Source organism: Octopus sinensis, linkage group LG9 (assembly GCF_006345805.1).
Source record: "Octopus sinensis linkage group LG9, ASM634580v1, whole genome shotgun sequence".
Classification (NCBI taxonomy): Eukaryota; Metazoa; Mollusca; class Cephalopoda; order Octopoda; family Octopodidae; genus Octopus; species Octopus sinensis.
In genome coordinates, this window is record NC_043005.1 from 32,675,234 (window position 1) to 32,702,836 (window position 27,603).

Here is a 27,603-nt window from a genome sequence, read left to right on the forward strand (position 1 = left end):
CTATGGAAGAGTACATTGTGCTTATCCTAATATGAAAGTTTTTGAGTGTAAAAAGTTTTAGGTTAATTATGATGTCCGATTCCAGTGGAAGTTGTATATATTGTGGGCTGAACAACTTTCCTTCATTTTATTGGCCTCATGACAAATTTGAAAAAGTTCAATCAGTTTTCCTTTTTTTAGAAGAAACAAGCAACAATGTTTCAAGAATCTTTAATGCCCTAACCAAAAGTAACAGCCCCATACAATCACCAAACATCTTCACAACGTTTCTTGACTTTTTACTTCCTCCCCTTTGGTTTTTTCCCCCTTATTTAATGGTCATTCTAATAGCTCTTTTGTCTTAATAACGGTCAATTACATAGTAATTTCCCTTTGTTTAACTGTCATTTTCATAGCATATTTTGATTGCCTCCATAACTGAAGAGATGCCGAAGCAGGTTTCCACCGACATCTGAAACTCAGTCTTACTATGGCAACCGAATAATTGTGTATTATGTATATGTATGTATATATATATATATATATATATGTATATATATATATATATGTGTGTGTGTATGTATGTGTATACACACACACACATATATATATACATATCATATATATATGTGGTAAGTAGCTTCTTTACCCACCACATGGTTCCGGGTTCAGTCCCACTGCATGGAAACTTGTGCAAGTGTCTTCTACTATAGCCTCGGGCTAACCAAAGCCTTGTGAGTGGATTTGGTAGACAGAAACTGAAAGGAGACCGTCTTATATATATATATATATATATGTGTGTGTGTGTGTGTTTGTGTTTGTCCCCTAGCATCACTTCACAACCGATACTTGTGTGTTTACAGTTCAGCAAAAGAGACCAATAGAATAAGTACTAGACTTACAAAGAATAAGTTTTGGGATCGATTTGCTCTACGAAAGGCGGTGCTCCAGCATGGCCACAGTCAAATTACTAAAACAAATAAAAGACTAAAAGAATATACGTGTGTGTGTGTATGTAATATATATATATATATATATTATATATATATATATATATATATATATATATAAGAAAGTAACCACCATGTGGTCTACTCTCACACTAAAAATAGATCTGCTAGGTTTCAGCCACAAAAGAATTGTTTCCGATGAAAGTTAGCACGACTACTACCGCAAACGAACAGGGCAAATAAACATAACAAAAATGCAGATTAGTTCAGGACAATTGTTTCGCTATTAATAAATTATGTAATTTTACTCACATAACATATATCTGTAGCTCTTCAGCCGAACCCGTCCAGAATACAATTTACTCGACCGCACGCTAGATTTCACCATAACGATAAACACACGTTTATTGTAATCCGGGTTTTTTATGCACTAAGCCACTTGGTGTTAAATGGATGTACTATTAAATTAGTATCCAATTTTCTCACCCTTATTAGTTGAGTATATATATATATATATATATATATATATATATATTTATATATTTATGTGTATATTTTATTTTATCCTTATAACCTGCATTTGCCAAGGCTATGTTGTATTGGTCCTTATGCTTGTTAAATATATCCTCATTCAGTGACAGGTATGATAGTCTACTGTTGATAGTTTTAATTAAAGCATTTTTTATTGATGTTGGGTGATTACTTTGGGAGTGTATGTACTTAATATTGGAGTGAGGTTTTTTAATAGGTTCATGGAGTTCTGTTACTAAATTAACATTTGCATCTAAGAAGTTTATAGAATTATACCCTCTTTCAATGGTGATGGGAAATCCAAACCTTTTAAAATATTTATATAATTGTTTCTTAATTAGTTCCATGCGTCTATTAGAGACGGTTTTTACGATGAATAATGCATCATCTCTATACAAACCTTACTACTTCTGAAAACATTCATCTTATAATTATTTTAATTTCATAAAAGATTTCTGAATCGAAACAGCTGTCAGAGATGTTGTCATATTTTATGATTAAAAAAGTAATTTTATTAATTGCTTCTCCATTTTTTCCTTATTCTTTAAATATATATTTATTTGTATGTATATATATATGTTCATATGTGTGTGTGTATATATATATATATATATATATATATACTTTATTTAAAAGCAGCAGAAAATATAACAAAAGCTGTCACTCAGAGTTTCATGTTCCCATTCATCTGACAGTTTTGTTAAAATAGAACTGAAATAACAATATGATCAAAACTAGTTAAAGGATACACCTTTAAAAATGGATTTATTTCATTGGTTCTTTCAATTAACGGTCTTAAGTATGCAATGAACAAAATAAACAAAATAAATGAATTCAATAAATACTCATCCTATTATAAAAATCTATATATATATTCATTTATATATACATGTATATATGGGTACAGGATGTCACCAACTGTAAACAACGTGAAATACGAAACAAGGAAGTTTAAGTACACAAACGAGTTAAATACATAAACAGGGCTGTCTTATGAAGAAAGGCTGAAGACGCTTGACCGTTATTCTCTAGAAAAACGACGACGCCGTGGTGATCTCATTCTTGCTCACAACATCATAAGCGGAAAGTGTAACCTCTCGAAAGAGCTGTTCTTCCCTCCTGCTCCAGAGCGTCGGCTGCGGGGTCATTCCGAAAAGCTCTATCTGCGACGATTTCATCTCAATCGAAGGAGAGGGGCTTTTTCCGTCTGGGTTGCAGATCCGTGGAATAAGCAGCTAGACGAGATGGTGAAGATGCCGACGACCGCTCGGTTCAAAGTCTCCCTTGACCACAAGTGGCCTGAACTCTTTACATGAACACCACCCTGTACATAACTCCATGTCCCCCTACATGGCCTTGCTTTTTGAGCCAAAAAATTAACTAACTAACTAACATATATATATATGTATATGTATATATATATATATATATATATATATATATATATGTATATACACACACACACACATGTATATATTTGTATGCTTGTGTCTCTGTTTGTCCCCTCCACCACCACCATTACTTGATAACTGATGTTGATGTGTTTACGTCCCCATAACTTAGCAGCTCAGCAAAAGAGACCAATAGAATAAATACTAGGCTTACAAAAAATAAGTCCTGGGGTCAAATTGTTCAACTAAATCTCCTTAAGGTGGTGCACCAGCATGGCCACGGTGAAATGACTGAAACAGGTAAAAGAACATGTGTGTGTGTGTGTGTGTGTGTTTTTGTTTGTTTCCCACCTGCCTTCGTCTTTTGTCTATTTTCATAAAGCTTCCCGTTATATATATATATATATATATATAGAAAGAGAGAGGGTAAAGTGGCAGTCCTGATTAGGATAGTGTTACTACCTTTTTTCAGCCCCAGGAAAACATCTTTTCCAGCTGGCTATCGGGACACAACTGCATCCTTATACCTCGAACAAGGGAGGTAATATTCCCACTCAGCCTTATCCTGTGCCGATGAAGAGAAATAACCCAGAAACCATTGGTGTGTGGGTACTGTTTAAGGCTGAGTAGAGACATTAGCTCCTTTACTTGAGGTATAAAGACACATTTTCCTGGGGCTAAAATTGCTAGTAACACCATCCTAATCAGAACTGTCACTTTAATTTGGCAAATAGACTTTACTCTGTGGTACTGTTTCCACTGATTTCTTTCTCAGTGATTTAAAACTAATTGTTTTTCTCCTTATGTGATTAGTAACTGTGTGTCACTTTAAAAGTATATACTCGAGCAAGGCTTAGAGTTGCTATTTCTAGCCAATGGTTATCCTGTGTCGATGAAGGGAAATAACCCAGAAAGCATTGGTCTGCAGGTATTGTTTAAGGCTGAGTCAGAACATTACTTCCCTTGTTCGAGGTATAAGGATGCAATTGTGTGCTGAGAGCCGTTTGGAAAAGTGTTTTCTTGGAGCTAAAAAACGTACTAACAATATCTTAATCAGGACTGTCATTTTATGTTGGCAAATAGATTTTACTCTGTAGTACTGTTACTACTTACTTCTCGCTCAGAGATTTAAAACTAATTGTTTTTTTCCCTATATCATCATCATCATCGTTGTTTATATCTGCTTTCCATGCTGACATGTGTCGAACGGATATATATAGATATATATATATATATTCATGTGTTTTGTTTGTCCCCCTTGATGCTTAATAATTGATGTTAGTTTGTTTACATTCCCTTAACTTAATGGTTCAGTAAAAGAGACCAGTGGAATAAGTGCCAGAATTGAAATAAGTACTGGAGTTGAATTGTTTGATGATAAATCTAACAGTACAATGACCCATTATTGTTGTTGTTATTATTATTATTATTATTATTATTATTAAATTGTAGAATCATTAGACTATCAAAGTACCTCACAGTACTTTAAGTTTTGAGATCATATCTTGCTACGGTTAATTTTGCTTTTCAATCCTCTAGCAAGTTCTGGTCTTTTAATCAATGCCACCCTCTTCCCTCTTCTGATCTTGTGGAAATTATAAGGATGATGGATTGGCAGAAAAGTTTGGGTCAGAAAATTCTCTTGTAGTATTTCTTGCAGCTTTTGATTTTGTGAGTCTAGTTCCAGCCACTGTCAACTTTCATCCTTTTAGGGTACCAGTTGAACACTAAGGTTGATGTAATTCACTTGCCCCTCACCCCAAAATTGCTGGCCTTGTGTCAAAATTGAAAGCTATTATTATTGTTTTTGTTTTTATTTGCTAGTGCATGCTAATTTAGTTAGCAGGTATTTTATCATGAGATTTGTTGACAAGTCTCTTCAAATCTCGAGAATCTTTCTTAGGACTCTTACAGCAAGTTTCAATTCTAGTTTTCTTTCAGTCTTGTAGGTAGCAGTTTGATTGTTGTGTCAAGTGCACTAATTCCTACTGCAATAAATATTGTCTTGATCTTCTACAGTCTCCTCAGTTCTCTGGCTAGATCTGGATATTTCTCAGTTTTTTTCTATTTCTTTGCTATCAACTCTGCTATCATAGGAAATTACAAAATCTATGAGTTTTCATTGTCTTCTATGATCATATCTGGCCTTCTGGCTTCAATAGTGTGGTTATTTTTTTAATGAGGAAATCCTGCAAGATCTTGTAACTCTCTTTTTCTGTCAGATACTCTGGTTTGTGTTCTTTATTGCTTTTAGGGTGGAGTGCATTGTGAGCAGTTCTTAGTTCTGTAGCTGAACCTTTGTTTTAGAATGGGAGCAGAGTATCTCTCTATGAGTATAGCCCATGTATTTATGGTTTCAACCCTTTCATTACCATATTTAATTTGAGATGCTCTGTGTTTCTTTCAATTACTTTGAATATAACGAAGAATTTAGTAAAATAACTTATTTATCATTCAGTTAGTGTTAGGAACATAAATTGTAACTAAGGTTTGGTGGAAGATTTTAATTCAAAACTTATGAAAACAAGACATTTGTACTACAGAGCCAGAGCCGGATTCAGCTGGATTGGTAACAAAAGGGTTAATGGTGCTCCCACCATTTAATTTTGAGTGCCCTCTTAATTCTCTTGTACTTTCTCTCTCATTTCTTCTTCTGTTATCCTGTTGTTTTGCAGCACTCTTAAATATATGTACCACTCATTATTCCACAGAAATCAAATGATGTTGTCTTGTGGCAATGTTATGCCATCAGAGTTTACCTTCTGGCCTCTCTTCATAATTAGTACTGTGCATTTATTTACCTCAAACTGTATTCCAGTATCTTTACTCAGTGTTTGGATTGAAAAGTCCAAGTTTGTTTCATTTTTTTGTATACAACTTGAGGTCATCACCTATGGATGACCTCCATAAGTGATTTATTCTTATCTTGATTTTGGTAAACTCATAGGCAAGTCTGAATTTTCTCAGTATATTTGTCACGGGGATTTGTGTAATGACAAAGAGTAATGGAGAGAGTGAGTCTCCTTGGAAAATGTCCCTGTGTATTTTCGTGATACCTAACGATTCATTTGCACATGTCAGTTCTACTTGCTTGATATTTCATATATGCATAACAATTAAACTGTTGGAAAAGAATTCTTAACATCAGGCTACAACAGGTAATGTTAGATAGCAAGAATTTTCCTCAGTCTCCTAGCTGTCCCTAATTACATTTTTTTCTGGAGTTGTTGCTATTATTATTATGAGTTTTATTATTATTATTATATGTTCTGAGTTCAAATGTCACTGAGGTTGACTTTGTCTTTCATCCTTTCAGGGTTGATAAATTAAGTACCAGTCAAGTACTGGGGTCGATATAATTGACTATCCCTCTCCCCTAAATTTCAGGCCTAGTACCCAAGGTAGAAAGGGTTGCTGTTATGATGATGATGATGAAAAAGGCAGCAAGCTGGTAGAACCGTTAGCAGGACATGCCTTTCATCCTTTTGGGGTCAATAAAATAAGTAGCAGTTGAGTACTGAAGTTGGTATAACCAACTAACCCCGTACCCACATAGTTCAGGCCTTGCGCCTATAGTAGAAAGGATTATTATTATTATTGTTGTTATTTTGTTGCTTTTAGGTGAGCTGACACAACCATTAGCATGCTTAGAGGAATTTCTTCTAGCCGGTTAGATTCTGAGTTCTCATCCTGCTGTAGTCAGTTTCACCTTTCATCCTTTTGGTGGTGGTGGTGGTGGTGTCAATAAAATAAAATATCAGTCCACAAACAATAATTATAACTAAGAGATTCATCATAAAATGAACTTTCAATTCAATTTAAATAGTTATTTTTGATGCAATTGACTTATCCCCCACACCCTCAAATTTCTGGGCTTCTGCCAAAATTAGAAAGGATTATTATTATTATCAGCATCATTTCCCTATCTCATGTCAATGTTCTGCTCCTCACCCTAGTAACTCACTTTTTGTGTGTGTGTGTGCGTGAAATCATCCTGGGGTGAAAAGAGAGATGTACAAGACAGCAGACAGTTTGTCTTCACTCTCTTTCTTATACACATACACATACACGTACACATTCTCCTGCATACATTCACGCATGTGCACACACACGCACACTTTCAAGCCATTTCAACAAGCCAAGCAGCAGCTCACTGCTCAGTCAGTCTGACTGCCTGCCTGCCTGCCTGCCTGCCTGCCTGACTTATTATTTATCCTACTTCGCCACCACCCCTTCTCTCATCTCTCCCTCCCCTGAAGGCAAGTAGATAGAAAGAAGTCAGAAGATAAGACTTTTTTCTTTGGAGTTTTGGAGTAAAGCACTCAATTTTAACATTTACAGGACTCTTTGAGGGGATTCCTTCCTCCCCACTACTTAATCACTTCATTTAGTTTACTGTTAAATTAGAGGAAAAAAAAATCTTGCGGATGGGGAGGATGGAGGAGGAGGATTTTGAAATGTATTGGGCTTTCTTCTGTTTTTAGATTCCACATAACTTATTCTCTGTGTGTGTATACATATCTTACACTACACATATACACACACACACACACAGAGAATAAGTATATATATATATATATATATATATATATATATATATATTAACGATGTATATATACACACACACAGAGAATAAGTTTATATATATATATATATATATTGGTAAAACGGTAAGATATATATATATATATATATATATATATATATATATATATAAGATATATATACATACACACACACACACACAGAATAAGTTTATTTATATATATATATATATATATATATATATATATATATATAAAAATAAAATTCTATTAGAGGTTATAAAAACTGTCTAGGGTATTTGTATCCAATGAATTACTGGTGTTTTACCTATATGTGATTATGTGTATTATCATTAATGCTCATAAATGATAGGTAAGGAAAGGAATAAACTGAACATATATATATATATATATATATAGTCCATGTCTGTAATTATTTTTACTGTTTACCTATATATATATATATATATATATATATATATATATATATATATATATATCTTAGGAGTGGCTGTGTGGTAAGTACCTTGCTTACCAACCACATCCTTCGGGGTTCAGTCCCACTGCATGGCATCTTGGGTAAGTGTCTTCTACTGTAGCCTTGTGAGTGGATTTGAAAGATAGAAACTGAAAGAAGCCTGATATATATATATATATATATATATGTGTGTGTGTGTGTGTTTGTGTTTGTTCCCCCACCACCACCATCGCTTGACAACCGAATGCTGGTGTGTTTACATCCCCCGTAACTTATCAGTTTGGCAAAAGGGTTTAATAGAATAAGTACTAGACTTACGAAGAATAAGTCCTGGGGTTGATTTGTTTGTCTAAAGGTGGTACTGTAGTCAAATGACTGAAATGAGTAAAAGAGTATACATACATATATATATATATATATATATATAGCAATAATAATTCTCTAAACGAGATTTAGACAAGCCACATTCAAATGGCTAATGTCCCTTATGTTATATATATATATATATATATATATATATATACTTTATTTAAAGCAGCAGAAAATTCAACAAAACCTGTTACTCTGAGTTTCCCGTTGCCGTTCATCGGACAGTTTTTGCTAGCAAATTTTCTGCTGCTTTAAATAAAGCATATTACTCTACCACTGGTATTTGAGTACTCTTTTTCCCACTTTGTTTCACATTTATGTGTTTACTCCGGTATATATATATATATATATAATATATGTGTGTGTGTGTGTGTGTGTCTTATATATCTATATATACAGTGTATATATGTATCTTACACTATATATATATAACACTACACACACACGCACATCTTTTACTGAAAATACTCATACATATGTTCACTCACCCACACACATTCAAGCGTACACTGCATATTCTCATACTACACACATATACATACACACACAACCTTCATTCTTTCTCCCCTCTTTCTGTCTCTGCGAACGTCTTTCTCCTCATTAAAAAAAAAATTCTGTTAATTATTAATCTGTTTTGTTAACCCGCCTCTTTGTCAAATGTTTACAGATATTCTTTAAGTCTATTGAGTTTATTAGCCTCTAGTCTCTTTAAATTGTGTGTGTGTGTGTGTGTGTGTGTGTGTGTGTGTGTGTTGGCCCCTGCAACTTGATTTGATTTAGGCAGCTGGCCAGAAGCATGCCTCTCTGCTATTTTTATCTCTCCTGATTAATGTTTGCCACATGTATCCAATCAAAAGTTGGGGGATGCCTGCTGCTGCTGATGTTGTCAATGATGATGATGATGATGATGATGATGCTTTCCTGCCTCCTCTAATAGTGAAACAAATAGATGGCAGTTCCTTCACTCCTTGTTATTCTCTTGACACTCCTCACAGCTGCTTCTGTGAGGGGAGAGGGGGAGAGAGAGGAAGAGTGAGAGAGAGAGAAAAAGAGAGAGCTGGTTGAAGTTAGAGAGGAAGTGAGAGAATTGGGGATGGGATTGGTTTGTGGAGTGGGGTGTTATCAACCTAGATTAAGGCCAGCTAGTATATACATTCCTGTTGAAATGCTCAGTGTGAGCAGACACAGAGAGCAAGCAGCTCTGTAGTGGCTCCTGTAGTGGTCTAGAAGAAGCTAGACAGATAGCTGTCCAGGGTCTGTCTCTCTCACACACACATACACACAAACCCATCTGTACTCACACATACATAATCTTATTAATTTATCTTTCTCATTATCCTAGTTAGTGGGGTGATTCCTATATTGCTGTTTGGAATTGTCAACATTACACTTTAGTGTGAAGCAGTGAGAAGCTGCAACAAAGCTAATCATTTTATATCTAAAGCTTTCAACTTCAAAACCTCACAAATTAAATTGATTTATTTTAAAACTTGTTAAACTTTCTATTCAAAAACATTAGGTGCATTACACGTTGTGCTTCCTTCTAAGCTTGGGTAACTTATTTACTTCTGGGTTTCTGTTTAATGAATTTTTCTTCCTATTTACACTAATGATGATGATGACAATGATGGAAAATTACTTTTATTGACTGTGTCTGGGGCCAGAAAACCAATTTACCACAGCAACTGCTACAATCTTTAATACTACTGAACATCGTCTGGAGGAATTTTCTGACCAGTGACCAGCAACCAAGTAATCCAACCAGCCTGTGATTCAACTATCACCAGCCGGTTTATTAAAAGCTTGGCTATATATCCTCTCATCTCTTCTCTACTACTAATGCAAAAAGATCAATGGCCACTTCAACTGTATTTATTCATTATTATTTTTATTGTTATCATTACTCTTGACCAATACACACTACTAAGTTAGAATTCAGTGATTATGATCAGCTGTTTCACTCTAACTTCCTGCTGGCCACATATTTTGGTTGACCAGTTTTAAAAACAATTGTTGGTGACATTTTTACCTGTGATTTGTGTATGTTTATATATATATATTTATATATATACACATACATATAAATATATTTTAAAGTATCGTGATGGCTTGCCTTGTTCAGAAATCCTCTTCTGGAGTGGGTAAGTTTTTGTGTGGCTGTCTGTTCTATTGTTCAAGTGATTTGTAAACATTTAACATTTTGTAATAAGTTGTTCTTTAAACTCCTCTTGGAGTATTGGGCAGTATAAGCTAAGATAAAAGCAAAGAAAAAAAATAAGCAAAAACAAAAAGTTCAGTGCAAAGAATAATAAAAAAAATGTTTGACAAAGACTATTATTTTATAGTGTAGTAGCTAGTGTGGATTGAATTGACTTCAATTATAATATTTTACTTATTAATGTGACAAGCTGGCAGAATTGTTAGCACACTGGACAAAATGCTTTTCAGCCCTTCTTGTGACTTTTTCTAAGTTAAAATTCTACCAAACTCTGCTTTGCCTTTCATCCTTTCGGGGTCGATAAAATAAGTATCAGTTGAACATTGGGGGTAGATGTAATCAGGTAGCTCCCCTCCCCGCAACATTTCAAACCTTGTGTCTGTAATAGAAAGAACTATTTTACTTTCGAGTATATTTAACAATCTTTTCATATATATAAAGAATAAATAAAATTGTTTCTAGTGAAAGTAGTGAGGTGCCAAATTGGATAGTATTAAGAAACATTATGGGAGAGAGGACTTGACCAAGGCAGTCAATACAGACCAAAGTCCTGTCAACACATATGCTGTATGAATCTAGTTTCTTCAACTACAACTATCATGGAAAGTACTGTTGTTAGGTTTTGTTGGGGTAGGCTGTGTGTATTATTGCTGTCTGTATTCCTTCATCAGCTGGTAGAACGGATTAAATTTCTGCTCCCTTTACTGAAGGATGTGTGCAAGCATATGCACACACTTGTATATACACTGTTGTAGCCACACTATTGCTAGTTGTATTCACATCTACAACAGAAGTTTCTTCTCTGCTGCTATATCTTTCACATAACTTCTAAAAATCTCTGCTACTATATTCTGCACTTACCCAATAAATCCATATATATATATATATATATATATATACACACATACACATGTGTATGTGTGTGTATAGATATATATATGATATATAATATATATATATATTATATATATATATATACACACATACACATGTGTATGTGTGTGTATAGATATATATATGATATATAATATATATATATATATATATATATATGTATATATACACATACATACATACATGTGTGTGTATATGTGTGTGTGTGTGTGTGTATATATATATATATAAATATAAAACCATTTACAACAATCTTTTGTTATAGTAATGTCTTTTTTTAAGAATTAACAATAAGCCTTAGGCTTATGTTTTAGGGGAAAGTGCTGCTGCTGCTACTACTACTACTACTACTACTACTACTACTTACTAGTAGTTGTTTATTTCCCTCAAGGGTACTCTGCATCAAAATTTATTAGTTTTGCTGGAGAAACACCATTATCTCCAACCCTGCCATGCCTTACCAGCCACCAGAAGAGTGTTTATCTTTTAATGTTAGGGTCACTTAAAGCAGTTGATTATAAATAATCATAATTTAGATGAGAGATGGTGGTTGAAACATGCTTGCAAGTAAGTAGGATAATTGCCAAATGTTTTGTGTGTATTTATGAATTAGAATTAAATTTATCAGCCCAACAAATTCAATTTATTTTATATCATCTTTTTTAATTTCGTCATTAATGAATCATCAAGTTAAATAACTGCAACTTTCTTAAAAGTTTTTATTTTAAACACTTGAATACTTGTTTCATAGCCTTGTAATATCAATTATATTCTGTAAAATTAGTGATGTAGGTTTTTATGGGTGTGTGTGTGAGAGAAGGTGTATGTGTGTGTTTTCTTATTAGTGTTTGTTGTTGAACTGTCACTGTTTAACAGAACAGCTGATTATTTTAACCCCAGACTAGTTATTATATATTTTATCAACCATGAAAGGTTGAATTGGAACAATTGCCCCAGATAGGGTTTGAATTAAGAACCTACAAGGATATGACTAGATATTGGTTTCAAATTTTGGCACAAGGTCAGCAGGTTTTGGTGAGGGATTAAGCCAATTACATCGATCCTCAGTATTCAGCTGGTACTTATTTTATCAACCCTGAAAGGATGAAAGGCAAAGTTAACCTCACAGGAATTTGAACTCAGAATGCACAGACAGTTGAAATGCCACTAAGCATTTTGCCTGGTACCAGCTTGCTGCCTTGACATGATTAAATGTTACAAGATATTTTGTCAAATTCTGATGGATTATCCCTGGTATTAGAAGAATTATTGTTTTCCATAGCAATATGCAAATCAGAGACAGTTCTTCCTCATCATAGAAAAGTTAACTGCTAAAGGTAACTTTCTGCTCTCCCCTCACATCATCTTCAAGTTTGAACGAAGCTCTATGTAGTCACTTGATAGTTCCTTAAAACCACATCTTACCATCTTACAGACAAACCAGATAATGTATTTCTAAAATGATGGTGTGGTCACAGTTGGAATGCCTTTGATCATAGGTTTGTTGGTCATTAGTGTTGACTTGGAGCTGAATGATCACTGAGTTGACAGTTGGAATTGTTCATTGTATGAAGACAACAAAAAAAGATCCATCTGTCTGCAAACTCATTGAAGCATGAAACGAACACACTTGAACATGCACACATGTGTACAATCACACTCTCTCTCTCTCTTCACGCAACAATTTGATCCCAACATTACATTAATACTTTCTACATGGTCCACCTCAGAATCCCAGTTTTGTTTGTAAAAGAAAGGAGCATTACAGTCGTTTGGTTCTTGATAAGCTTAATGAGTTTTCCTTTTTCTAAATAACAACCAGTAAAATAAAAATAAAAAGATAAATAGGAGCAAAACAAGTTTCCCTACTCCAAAAATAACTATTTAAATTGAATTGAAAGTTCATTTTATGATGAATCTCTTAGTTATAATTATTGTTTACACTAGCAGAGATTATCTCTCTGTCTGTTCATCTATGTTTGTTTGCCTGTTTGTCTGTCCATTCATCCATCCATCTGTCAATCTGTCTGTTTGTCATCTATCAATCTATCTATCCATCTTTCCATCTGTTTGACCATCTGCCTGTCTATCTGTCCATGTCTGCCTGTCTTTCTACCTATCTATCTGTCTGTCTGTTTATTCATCTATATATCTACCTACCTACCTATCTATATAGCTGTCTGTCTATCTTTCTGTCTATTTTTCTGTCTGTCTGTCTATCTTTCTTCCCATCCATCTGTGGGTCTGTATAATCTGTCTGCCTATCTGTCCATCCATCTATCTTTCTGTTTACCTATCTGTCTGCCTATGTCTGCCTGCCTGCCTGTCTGTCCGTCTAGCTGTCTACCTATCAGTCTGTCTGTCTTTCTATGTCTATCTATCTATCCATCCATCTGTCTATCTGTCTACCTGTCTAGCTGTTGATCTGCCTGCCTGCCTGCCTGCCTGCCTGTCTATCTATCTATCTATCTATCTATCTATCTATCTATCTATCTATCTATCTATCTATCTATCTATCTATCTATCTATCTATCTATCTATCTATATCTGTCTACGTCTGTCTACTTTTCTATCTCTCTCTGTTCTATCTATCTTTCTATCTCTCAGTCTGTCTACTTTTCTATCTATCTATCTATCTGTCTGTCTGTCTATCTGTCTATTTATCCATCTTTTTGTATCTATCTCACCATCTCTCTGTCTACCTACCTACCTCTCTGTTTGTCTGTATGTCTGACTGTCTCCTGCTTTCTTTTTCTCTTCCTCCTCTCCAAATCTATTTGTTATTTAGCTTCATGTTAGTACCGGTAAAGGTAACCTATAGGGAATTATTCTCATTGTGACCATCCTGTCTTATTTTCAGACAATATATATAGGACCACAAGTTGTCCCTATATTGTGATTGTGGCAGTAGAGTAAGTGGTCCCTGTATTATGGTTGTAGTTGTAGTGAATATGGCCCTTATACTATGTTTTGGTCCTTGTGTTCTTTTAGCAGAATTCTCTTTGTTGTGAACTTTTGGCCCAAACTTCCCCATAGCCCATTGTGCCTAGATTGGCTAATTCAGGAAAAAAAAATTCTTATCTTGGGCTAAAATAATCACCTGATAGAGGTTGGCTCGTTTTGAACCATAATTTTAAGGGCTGTCAGCTGGAACCAAAATTATTTGTTTTTTCTTTGTTTATGGGTGTCTTGGTTCAAATAACGAAATCAAGGCATATCAACCAAAATTGCCTTTTTGGTGTATTGCAGTTAAAAAATGATTATCTGCAAGATCTCGCCAGCTTTCAATCCATGACATTTCCAGAAGAATGTCCATCATGTCGCATCCAGCAACTGCTTCGAAACATCGCAACCCAAGTTGTTCTGTTTGTGGTGAAGTTGGTCACACAGCTTTTTCTTCAAAACATAAGGTGCCTGCTTCGACAGAAGTACAATCAAGAACCATATCACTATATTACTGACTGGTCTATGTTACGCATATTTATTGTTTGGCATTGTTGTTTCAATATTTGTTGTGAATAATAAGTGATCACTTTTCACAATTTAGTGCAAATGATTCTGATTTTCTTTGTGAATCATAGGAGTGTGGGGTTTATTGTATGTTTTCCTTTTTTTGGGGTGGAAGTAGGCTATGGTAAAGATTCAATCCAGGGATTTGTTTGGAATATTTCTTTTTGTTATCTCATGTTTTGACCCTTCTTTAATTTTGGCGTTAGCAAGGCAAAATCCTCCAAGTTGGAATCTGACCTTCCTAATCAGATTTTTACTCCATAAAATAGGTTAAATACTAAAAAAAAGTGCATTTAAGATAAATTATTTCAAGAAATTTATGAGGTTTTGAATCCATTTTATGTTTCCTGTTTCTATACTTGTTTAATCATTTTGGGGGTCAATAACTACCGATTTTACCCAATTTTGGTTGGTTTTGATGTTGAGTACTCAAATTGGAATTATACTTTCTGTGTGGCCTTTTAACTCCTTTGAACTGATTTTTTTCCACAGTTTACATAAAATGTCGAGGATATCAAATATGTTGGCCCTTAATATGTCAAAATTTGTCATTTAAAAAAAAAAATTATCAAGTTTGAGGGGTTTTAGCAAAAATTTGGATATTTCTATCAAAAACTTAAATTTTTCATGCATTCCGTATTTTCTCAGATTTCTCAAATTATGCTGGCCTATGCACTCTGAAAGAGAATAAAAAATGCTTTTAAATAAGTTCAAACAAAGGTTAAAGAAAATATGTTCAATTTTATTTTTTTTTCAAAAAAAAGTAAATTTTGTTAAATTGGCTAACTTTAAAGAACTATGAAATTGAACCGTACATTATTTTAAGCTCAAGTTTTTTGCTATGTAATCTCTTGAGTTTAGAGAGCCAGAAAATATGCATTTTAAATATCTGGGAGGAAACTTCCAAAACTGATAGATTCCCTGCTCTGGGCACAATGTGCACCACGGGTGCTTTGCAGATGGATTAACCTGTAAATATTCAGGCTGGAGATATGTGCATCAGCTTGGAATATTCACTAAGTTCCTGAGCTATACCCTTTATTTCCTAAGCTATTGATGAATTTTCATACATATTCACACACACATGCACACACACGCGCATACCACACACACACATGTTGAAGAACTAACACTATTTTGTCCTTGTAATGAAGTATCAGGGAAATCCAAAGATTGATTTAGAGCAAAGTAGAAAAATGTTTTTAATAATTCTTCTTGAAATAAGGTTGTTTACCTGTATCTCCCACACTTCCCACTCTCAGCAAGGTATTTTCTATAATTATGCAGTTTAAATTACTTTGTGAATTACTTTTGACCTCTGGTCAATTTCCATTTATTGTGTGTGCTTCTCTCCAACTGATTTGTGGCTTGGTGCCAATTGAATTATATATATATATATATATAGGACAATATGAATATTAGAGCAGTGGATAAAACACCATTAGATGTTTACTGACATCCCTTCATTTTCTGTGATTGACTCTTTTCATTACCAAATCAATAAGCACCAATCATGTATCAGAGTAAACCACTCTCCTCCCCCAATGTCCGTAGCCTTTTTCTTGCATTACATATCATTATGATGCATTGGTAGATGTGTTAGAGTATCAAAGAAAAAAAAAATGTGTTGTGCTGTTTAGTTATGGTACTTCATGTTCTGTGTTTAAATACTGTAGAGGTCAACTATGCCTTTCATCCATCCTTTGAGAGTCAATAGAATACAGCTCCAGTGAAGTAGTGGGATTCATGTAATTGACTAGCTCCCTCTCCCTCCTAGATTGCTGGTCTTGTGCCAAAATTTGAAACCATTATTGGCTGGCAGAATCATTAGCATGCCGGACAAAATGCTTAACAGCATTTCATTTGTCACAACATTCTGAGTTCAAATTCCACTAAGGTTGATTTTCATGTGATAAAATAAATACCAGTTCAGTACTGGGGTTGATGTAGTCAACTCATTCCCTTCCTCAAACTTGCTGGCTTTGGAGCAAAATTTGAAATCATCATCATCATCATCATCATCATTATTATCATCATCATCATCATCATTATTATTATTATCATCATTATTATTAAGGAGGCAAGCTGGCAGAATTGTTAGCATGCCATATGAAATACTTAGCAGTATTTTGCCTGTCGCTATGTTCTGAGTTCAAATTCTGCCAGGGTCGACTTTGCCTTTCGTCCTTTTGGGGTTGATAAAATAAGTACCAGTTGAACATTAAGGTCAATGTAATAGACTCATCTCCACCCCCAAAATGGCTGCCCTTGTAGCAAAATTTGAAACCATTATTATTATTATTATTTGAAGTTTGGCAGAATAGGCTGATCACAAAAACTAATGGCTTAGAATAGTTTACCTTTTATCTGATTGAGGGTTTATAAATAAGTACAAGTAGTGTATTAATTGACCAGCATGGTTACATAAAACCAATTTCCTAGTAAGTCTAATTTGTTTAGAATCATTTCACTTCATATTTATTGGTCAACTTGTGTTGAAGGCATGAATGTCACCTTATCTTCAATTTCATTACCTTCAAACTAAAGATTTGAATATCTTTTATATTGGAGGAAACTGTTTGCTGTAGTAATAAATAAATAGTATCGTAATTTTCAAGGTAATTAAGTAATTAATTGAGCTGTTATCTCCTATGTATCACATAATTAGAATTATTCCACACCCACTAATTACTGCTAAATTGGTTTCTAAAAGCATTTGATGACCACCACAGTTGAAGGAGAATCCATTATTTCCACGATTTTACCACTAAACTTTCACCAACACAGTTTATTTTCTTTTCAGTTCCTCACTGGAATTTTAATAATTGCAACTTGATGTAAGTTGTGCTGATAGTTTTGTGAAATGGATGCAGTGTACAAGTGGGGACGTGATGAGATGTAGTGTGAGTGAGGGCATAATGTGTTGTGTGACTGATAAAAGAAAAATATAATGAAGCACAGTTTCTTAGCATTTTGAGTTTGTTATAAAATCCTTTGGTATGTTTTGATGAAGTTGGCTGTTTGTGAGGGTATACAAATATATGTAAGCCTCTGTGTATGTATGAGCTTGTGTGTGTATATGTTTATTAATGAAAATATTTTCAGAGAAAGTTGTAAATAAATTGATAATTAAAATTACAGATAGATAGGAAGAGAGGTAAATAATCCTGCAGTTACTTGGGTTTTTAGTAGAGATGTTTAGGCTATATAGAACTCTGTCACAGCTGATAGACTGATTATTCTCTTATTATAGCACCACCAACTGATAGATTGCTTTATTTTTCATTTTAATAGTTGAACTAGTTTATTTTTTTTAGCTGGTATGGTAATAGTGTCTAAGGAATTGGTTGCTCTTGGCCAGAGTGAATCTCTATGTATAATTATCTCCACAATTAGACATCTCTCCTCCTCATGGCACATGAAAATATTCCACTTTGTAAACTTTATTCAACTGATATTTGTACAACATAGACAACACATCGGCTCCTTCATATCCTAACCTTTTTACTCATTATTATTATTGAGAGAGAGCAGCACAATGCATGCCATCAAAGTAACACTGGGGTATAAATATATGAGGCCAAATATACCCATCATGACTAATTGTTTGATAAAGGTATACCAGGCACATGCATCACAACCATATGTGTGTGACATGGTGATCTCATCTCAAGATAAACAGGAGATGACCTTGTAGGTGGGTCCCAATCAAAATTTTTTTCAAGTTGAGTAACCCATCCTGCTCAAAAGGTCCTTGAATGGGGTTTGTTTCAGAATGATGAATGAAACACCCATGTTTTCAGAGTTGAATTATTCAAACTCCAAAGAATTCCACTCAACACATGGCTATGATGCTCCCCCACTACTCCTGCTTGAGATCAAAGATGCACATATCAGCCACTAAGGGACATGCTCAACTGGTTATGGTCAAGCAACTAACAAGCAAATCTGTGGTATTGAGCAGAATATTATACCGAGACAAAACATGTACATGATAACACTTCCAGTCAGTTAAGAGCAAAAGCCATAAGAGCCACAGTTTGGTGTTGCATCAAGGCATTTATTGTTGTCATCAATAATATTAATACGCTTAGTTTTGTTTGTTTTTGTATGTACCTGTCATGTGTATTACACTTACTCCAAAGGAAGAAGTGAGTGGCAAGACGAGAGAGGGAGGAGGACAGAGGAAGTAAGTGAGAGAAAAAGAGTGAAAGAGGCAGTGAATGGTGACGGCATTTGTTTTGTGTTTTTGAATGGTTCAGAGAACAAGTAAGCAAGAGTGAAAGAGACAGTGTTCATTTTGTGTTTTTAAATGTTTATCACATCATAAGAAAATAGATACATAGATCCAAAGGAAAGTTGATACATACACACAACAAATATTGGATATCACTTTCACTTTTCATTACCACACAAGGATAAGATTAACTCACTAGTGGCTGAGTACTCCACAGACATGCATACCATTAACGTAGTTCTCAGGGTGATTCAGCCTCACACAGAATATGATAAGGCTGACCCCTTTGAATTACAGCTACAACTCATTTTGGCTAGCTGAGTGGACTGGAGCAAGATAAACCTTCAGGTGGTTGGAAGAACATGAAAAAAGATCCTATATAGGGGCAGGAAAATCTTTTTAGTTGTTAGGATCACTATGGTTGTTAATCCAGTCCTAACAGCGGTATTTGTGGGTCTCACAGATTTGGAGGTTAAGCCCCCAGATAAACTGAGTGACGGAATAGTAATTATTTCGCCTTAGCTTTCACTGCTTATGCTAAACAAATATGGAGCATTTCCTTTTCTCTCACTCTTTTTTAAAAAATGGCACTCTGTAGGTTATGACGACAAGTTTATTGTGTATCTGATCAATGGAACAATCTGTTTGTAAAATTAACACACAAGTGGCTGAGCACTCCACAGACATGCATACCAAAATGTAGTTTTCAAAGATATTCAGCCTCACACACAATGTGACATGGTTGACCCTTTGAATTACAGTTACAACTCATTTTTGTCAGCTGAGTGGACTGCAGCAAGGAGACCATGTTTTTTTCAGGCAAGTTTAACGTTTTCTCTACAAACTACAAACAAGCCCCCCCCCTTTTTTTTCGTGCAAAGACTAATGCAAATTTCAAACAGGGTACAGTTGTGAAAAGAGCCTAGAAATTTGAGTAATACCTCTTACAAAATGGGTGGGGGAGAAAAGTGGCCAACAAGTAGCTACATGAAATTCAACTCTATACTTTAAAGAGTGCCTTCTACTATAACCTCTGGCTGACCAAAACCTCATGAGTGAATTTGGTAGACAAAAACTGAAAGGAGCCCGTTATATATGTGTGTGTCTGTGTTTGTGTGTCCCCCCACCCCCTGTTGTTTGACATCTGATGTTGGTGTGTTTGCCTCTTTGTAACTTAGCTGTTCAGCATGAAGAGACTGATAGAATAAGTACCAGGCTTATAGTGAAAAAGTTCAGGGATCGATTTCTTTGATTAGAGAGCGGTGCTCCAGCACAGCCACTGTCAAATGACAGAAACAAATAAAAGAATACCAGAAGAACATTCTGTACTATTAAATCAAGAAGGTTCTTTGAATATGCATGTTGTATTTTAAGGCTAAATAGTAATTCTGTTTATGTTTGCATAATGAGATATTTTGGTTGGATGATATCGTTATTGGTTTTACACTTCTTTCTATATTCTGTAACTGTCACAATATAGAAACATTTCTCATGGCACCAGAAGCTTACATTTTTTATGTTTACTGTGAATTTTTCATGGGTCCAGCAAGTTGTTATTATTATTATTATGACGACTGCAACGGTGAAGAAGCTGGTGAGCTTGCAGAATTGTCAGACAAAATGTTTAATGTCATTTCTTCTGGCTCTTTACATGCTGGGATCAAGTTTGCCTTTCATCTTTTTTTTCGGGGGGTGGGTAAAGAAAGTTCCAGCTGTTCTATACAAACACAGAACAGTGAACATTAGAATGATGATAATGATACATATATATTTTGGTGTGTGTATGTGTGTGTATAGATAGAAATAGATATGCATACACACACACACACACACACACACACACACACACACACCACACACACACACACACACATACACACACATATACAGGGTGCATCAGTATTTTGATGTCATTTGTAGGAATGAAGAAAAAGAAGTTTAGCACATCAAAGAAAAACTTTGATTAAATGAAAATTGGTACAAATAATTTTGAGAGTCCTTACAATAGTTCTGTTCAATAAATCCACCATTAGCCTTAATGATGGCTTTAGTTCAGGTCTGAAGAGTTGACATGAATGAATCAGATGATCTTTATCAATTTTGGACATAATCTTTATTATAGCGGATTTGAGAGATTGAATGGTATTATGAGAGTGTTGATTGACCTTTCTTTCGATGATGCCCCATACGTAATAGTTCAGTGGGTAGAGGTCGGGTGAGTTAGGGGACCATGTGTCCAGGATGATATGATCGTGGAAATTGGTAAGCATCCGAGCTTGGGTTGTTTTAGCCTTATGAGATGGTGCAGAGTCGTGTTGGAAGATGTAAGATTAAAGTTCTTCTTATCAGAGAAAAACCAAAGCATTCCAGTTTCTTGATGTTTCAAAATGTAGAGCAAGCGCTTTCCACAGATCAAACAATTATCTTTCGTTGTACTTGATATGAACTGACCTCTTCACATCACATACAACCTGTAACGGATATCTTTATGCACCATCTTGTGTTGTGAGGTTTTTGTGTGTAAACAGGTTTAATGAAAAGATTAAAAAAATCATTTTGATAATGTGTAATCCTCAATAAGGGCTGCTCATAGAAAATCCCATAAAGCCATGGTTGCCTTGACTTCTGGGGCAGGTGCCTTTTCTCATTTCCTCGCCTCTGATTAAAAACATATACTCAGAGCAGGTCCATTCACTTGCACCATGCTCACCACTCTCATCCACCCTTCAGCTGCGTGACTGTCAGAATGTGTCCCTTCCACAAGAAGCAAAAAAATATATACTCCATTGCAATCAAATGAGGACTAGAACACAGCATGACAGTCAGGTGGTAATAGATGATGGATGTGATGTATGCATTAGCCACCTCAGTCTGATCTTTCAGGGATAGCTTCCTTTTGGCTCATTTCTGGGTAAGATTCGTCATCCTGCTTGTTATCTTGTCTCAGTTTTTGTCCTCTGGGGGGTCTGGACCAAAGCAGACCCTGAGCAATTTAACTGGTCCATCCATCCATCCAATGAAGCATAGACTTGCTTCTCCTAGTTAACCTCTGCTCCTTATATCACATAATCCCTGATAACAGTGCTGATTATCTCAATGTATTTACTTTCCAACACCTAAGGTGATGTCAGTATATGCTGACATGGATCTCCTACATCCTAGGTCATGTGTGATGTCCTTACTGTCTCCAACTTGTGTTGTAGTAGCTTGAGAGTCAGTATGAGAGGGTGAGAGGTGAGGAAACCTTGGCAGATTGAGCGCTTGATGTTAACTGTTTCTGAGAGGTGACTGTTCACTTTGATAACTGAACTGATGTCACTGTGTATTGCAGTGATCCATCTTCTGAATACAGGCCTGAAACTGGCTGCTTTGAAGACTGCTGCCATGTACAGCTTGTTGACTCTATTGAAAGCTTAGGATTGATGTAAATTGATTGGGGCTCCACCTTTGCCAGATTCTTTAGCCACTTTCTCTATGATGTATCACGTAAGGTTGTTGTGGATGAATCTTTTTGGGATGGCACACATCTGCACTTCTACCAAACCACTGACGACAAGTGCCAACCTTGTAGCTGACACCTTGGAATAATGATGATGATGATAATAATAATAATGATTTCATTTATTTGCCAAAATGATGAAGGATGAGGGGGGGGTAGAATACAAAGACAGACAAAGTGTGGGGGTTAACATATAATGAAATGATAAAAAAAAAAAATTCAAAAATGAAAGAAAGAAAGTATTCAGAGTATACGCTGAAAAAGAAGAGGCATATACATAGCATACAAAGGTTTAAAAAAAAAGTGGCAGGGAGGATGATAGAGATGTGGCCCTCCTGGTACAGGAAGGCCTCTAGGGATAATCAAGGAACCCCACTGTCTGAGATTTCCCTGAAATCCCAGGAACAATTACCCTCTCCAATTCCTTTTCTCTGATTCACAGGTCTACACTCAGAGAGGTACCAGCCACTCCTGCCATTTTCACAACTTTCACCCACCTTTCAATAAACTCACTCGAGGACAGCACTTTCCTCTCCACTCTCAATTTCCTTTTCAAGTGAAACTCGAAGAAGCCAATGAGAGCTCCACCAAAGAGGAATGTACCTGTCCTCATGCCTTTCAGCCTTGTCCTATAAGCAACCTCTTTCGCTACAGCCACCAGGCAAAGGAAAACTACCTTGCCTGCTTGATTGAAGGAGGGTGGTGGTGCAATCATCGTTACAGACTCGGCCAACAGACAGATCCATCCCACTCATGAAAGCAGCTGTTCGACATAACCCCACAAGTCAGCAATGCCCAGACACTGAACAAGGGTGTGTAATAATAATAATAGCAATTACTATTACTGTTATGATTATTATTCTGCTGAGGTCGATTTTGCCTTTCATTTTGTTCAATTAAGTACCAGTTGAGTACTGGGGTTACTGCAATTGACTAGCTTTCTCCCTTGAACTTGCTGGTCCTTACCAAAATTTTAAATTATTATTATTATTATTATATTCCTAATTGAGTGAAAAATTATGTTAGGAATAGAACTGAAGTGAAATTTCTAAAATAGGGTTAACTCTTTTACTGCCGAAATCTGAAATATCCCTATGCGTAGTAAGCAGTTTTATATACCAATCTATATTTTGTTGAGGGAAACCATATTTGACATTGATTTTTTTTTTTTTTTTGAGGTATGTCAAGTTTATTCAGTCACTTGCAGAAAAATCTGACTATTTTTGGAATATTTTAACATAATTTCTGGAATAACCAATAATTTCAATATAAAAAGGTTAAAGAGGTTTGACTTTTCTCCAAATAGTCTTTGGTCTCAAGTATGTAAAGGGATGTAACATAACACTATAAGGTATTCTTTGTCAATTCTATCTCTTTAATTGCCAATGGCACTATACAATCAATATGTGCAAACTGGTGTTTTACTCGATTTACCTCAGTATATATCTGATACCTGACTGGTTTACTATTGGGAACATGAAGAAGGTGGTAGGAAATACTAGATCTTGTCAGATGTGCAATTGTTTAACTGTCACTTAACTAATTACTGCTTGACCCCATAACATATCGAGCTTAGATGAATAAAGAGTCAATAGATGTATACTAGCCATGTATCTGTGTGAGGCTGTATGGGCTGTCGTATTGATGTCATAATGTTAATGTCTCAATTAGAAAGATGTTATAAGCAATATTTTAATTATGAGTTGGTAGCAGAAATATATACGCAAAACAAGGTTGAATTTATAAAAGGGTTTAAAGCAAAATAAATATATAAATATAAGGAATTAAGATTAATATTAACATTTAAAAAAAAAAATCATTGATAAATGCATCCTTCTCCAAAAATTGTCTGCTGAGAGTTACCTCCCTTAACATTGATCGTCTTTATTGTTGCTATTTTGAATGTTTTGTCATCAGTAACCACCTCCTCACTGAATACGATCGCCCCCTAATGTCACAATGTATCTTTTTATTCCTTCGAAAACAGCGTGATGGTCGGGGAGTCACGACATATTCTATTGATATGCTTAGCATTCCTAGATGTTTATCTATAATCGCGTGTCGTGTACGTAAACGACTCCATGTTATTTAGTAAACACTGTTTCTTAAAATCGGCAATATTTAACCTCTTTAGAAAATAATCACAGCGGCATCAACAGAAGTAGTTAATCATGGTTTATGATTCGGGCACAAGGCCAGCAATTTTGAGGGGAAGAGGTTAGTCGATATCTTCGACCCCCAGTCCTTGACTTTTATTTTATTTTACCAAAAGGATGAAAGGCAAAGTTGACTTTGATGGGATTTGAATGTAATGAGCCAAATAATAATAATAATAATAAAATAATAATAATAATAATAATAATAATAATCACAGGCGAAAAGATAGATAGATACAACCCTCTTAAGTACGAAACAGTCTGGTGAAAATAGTGCCAATTGTTGTTGGATCCTTAGGAACAGTATCAAAAGGCATCAAGAGGAATATAAAGTAAATTGGAATAGAGTCCCAGTAGAACTGTTACAAAAGGTTTGTCTCCTTGGTACAGCCAGAATAATCAGGAAAGTATTAGGTAGCTGAAAAGAATGAATAGCATGGTACTGTAGTAATAGCATGGTACAGTTAGTAAGCCTGCTACACACACAAGACTCCAGGAGCTCCAACAAAACATGTGATAAAGAAAAAATATAAATAATAATAATAATCACATAAGGTTGTGTTACATGTGCCTGGTGTACTCTTATCAGATGGGTATATTGGGCTTTGTATATTTGTACCCCAGTGTCACTTCAATGGTATGCGCTGCTCTCTCACTTGATAATGATAATAATCCTTCCTAATATAGGCACAAGGCCTGAAATATGGAGAAACGAGCTAGTCAATTACATCAACCCCAGTACACAGTACTTATTTCATTGACCCAGTAAAGATGAAAGACAAAGTTGACCTCAGTAGAATTTGGACTCAGAATGTAGAGACAGATTAAATTCCACTCATTTTGCCCAGTATGCTAATGATTTTGCCAACTCACCAGGTGCAGGCATGGCTGTGTGGTAAGAAGTTTGCTTTCCAACCACATAGTTCCAGGTTCAGTCCTATTATGTGACACCCCGGGCAAGTACCTTCTATTATAGTCTTGGATCGCCCATGTTGTTTGTCTCCCATCACCAGTGTTGGTGTATTTACGTCCCTGTAACAGTTCAGCAAAAGTGACCAATAGGATAAGTAACAGGCTTTAACAATAATAAGTACTGAGTTTCATTCTTTTGACTAAAAGTTCTTTTGTGTGATGCCCCAGCGTGGCTGTGGCTAATGACTGAAACATGTAAAAGATAAATAATAATATTTGTTTCTGGCATAGATATGCTGTAGTCCGAGTTAGGTGTAATCAGGTTGTTGTAAGTTTTTTTCTTTTTCTTTTTTTTGTAAGATTAGTATCATTAAAATGTTTTCAAATAAGATGTTTGAAATGTATTCTGTCTTAACAGCATCTTAACTTGTGACCTGGGAAGCCTGCGAGATGCTTCAAATTATAATAATTATTAGTGTTCTGAGGAAAATGTATAATATCTTACTTATTTCGCAATACATGTGTGTATATCAGTGTGTGTGCATGTGTGTATTGTCTGAGTCTGTCTGTCCATCTATGCATCTAAACTATTTCTAAAAATATAAACCTGCACTTAATGAAAAATGGTATTGTTTACTCGTTATCCTCTCTCTCTCTCCCCTCCCTCCTCGCCCCCCTCTCTCACACACACACACGCACACACGCACGTACATATACACACAAGCTCATAATATATATATCTCCAGTAAAACTCTTTTATTTTTAATCATAACATTCTTATTTACTTTCTGCCTATTTCTCCCTCAATTTTATTTCACATACAGCTTTATTTATATTAGCAATAGTCATTTTTTTTTTCTGTTCAGTTATATTTTGTATTTATTTTATTTTTAATTAAAGTATCTTTTTAGTTTTCCTTTGCTAACAATATTTCTATTTAGTAGATGTTCTGTTGTTAACTAGTTTTGACCACATTATTATTTACTTGAGATAGGATTCTACTCAGATGTAATATTTTTAGAAATTCACTACTTGATAAATTTATAAATTCATATTTGGTTTTCACCTATTAATCATTGAGAAAGTAAATTTGCTAAAACTGGAAGTCAGTCATCTATATTTCTTTTTACAAAAAAAGAAAAACAAATCAAACCTTGTTTAGAGTAAGATCCATAATGAACCAATATGACTATCGAGTCATCACCCTGGAGAATAGAATTAAATTCTGTTTGGTGCCAATGCAACCAATTTATAGTTTGCACTGGCATTGGTGATATAAGGACAAGTTTTGTTATGATGGAATGAGGAAGCTAAGTTTAATATCTGTGTTGGTGGTGGAATAAATATAGCTGTTGTATGAATATCTCTTGGCCAGTTAGATTTATTAATTGGGTTTCAACATGAGATAATGCTTGCATTTCATAGCCACGACAAGTGACTGGGCAATTTCTACTTGATTGATTATTAATTGATTGATCCATATCTCTGATAACTGTGCTTGTTTCAACAGTTATATGAAACATTTGTGTGAAGTGGGGAACATTCAATATCTCCCAAAGTATGTAGTTATAATAAGTCAACAGAACAAATCTTCATCATATCAATTTGGATAGTGGGAGTCTTAAAAAAAAAAAAAAGATGAAATTGTAATATATTTGAAAACTATCTTCTTATTGCAAACTATTCTTTAATAAAACATCCTTATTTCTACCCCCAGGGCCTTTTCAGAAAGATAAACTCAAACTAATTCTAAAGTTAATTCATTAGCTTGTATTTGATATATATATATATATATATATTATATATATATATATATATATATATATATGATGATGATGATATATATATATATATATAAATACACATAGTTTGTGTATAGATATATTCTCATCTGGTGCATCGATAATTTTAGCCAGCATTTGTAATAATGTTTCC

The 27,603-nt window shown here is 34.9% G+C and overlaps 1 protein-coding gene across 6 annotated transcripts in view; it reads left to right on the forward strand.

Annotated features, from left to right (window-relative positions):
• Positions 1-27,603, forward strand: part of LOC115215371 (myocardin-related transcription factor B) — a 384,512-nt gene that overhangs the window by 286,215 nt on the left and 70,694 nt on the right. Inside the window, exon 1 of one of the 6 annotated variants that reach the window (XM_029784521.2) lies at positions 9,376-10,383. The exons of the other annotated variants lie outside the window; for them this stretch is intronic. Within the exon in view, the coding sequence (XP_029640381.1) occupies positions 10,347-10,383 (37 nt within the window). The 5' untranslated portion in view covers positions 9,376-10,346. Of the gene's footprint in view, positions 1-9,375; positions 10,384-27,603 lie in introns of those variants that run through there. 6 annotated transcript variants of the gene reach the window in all.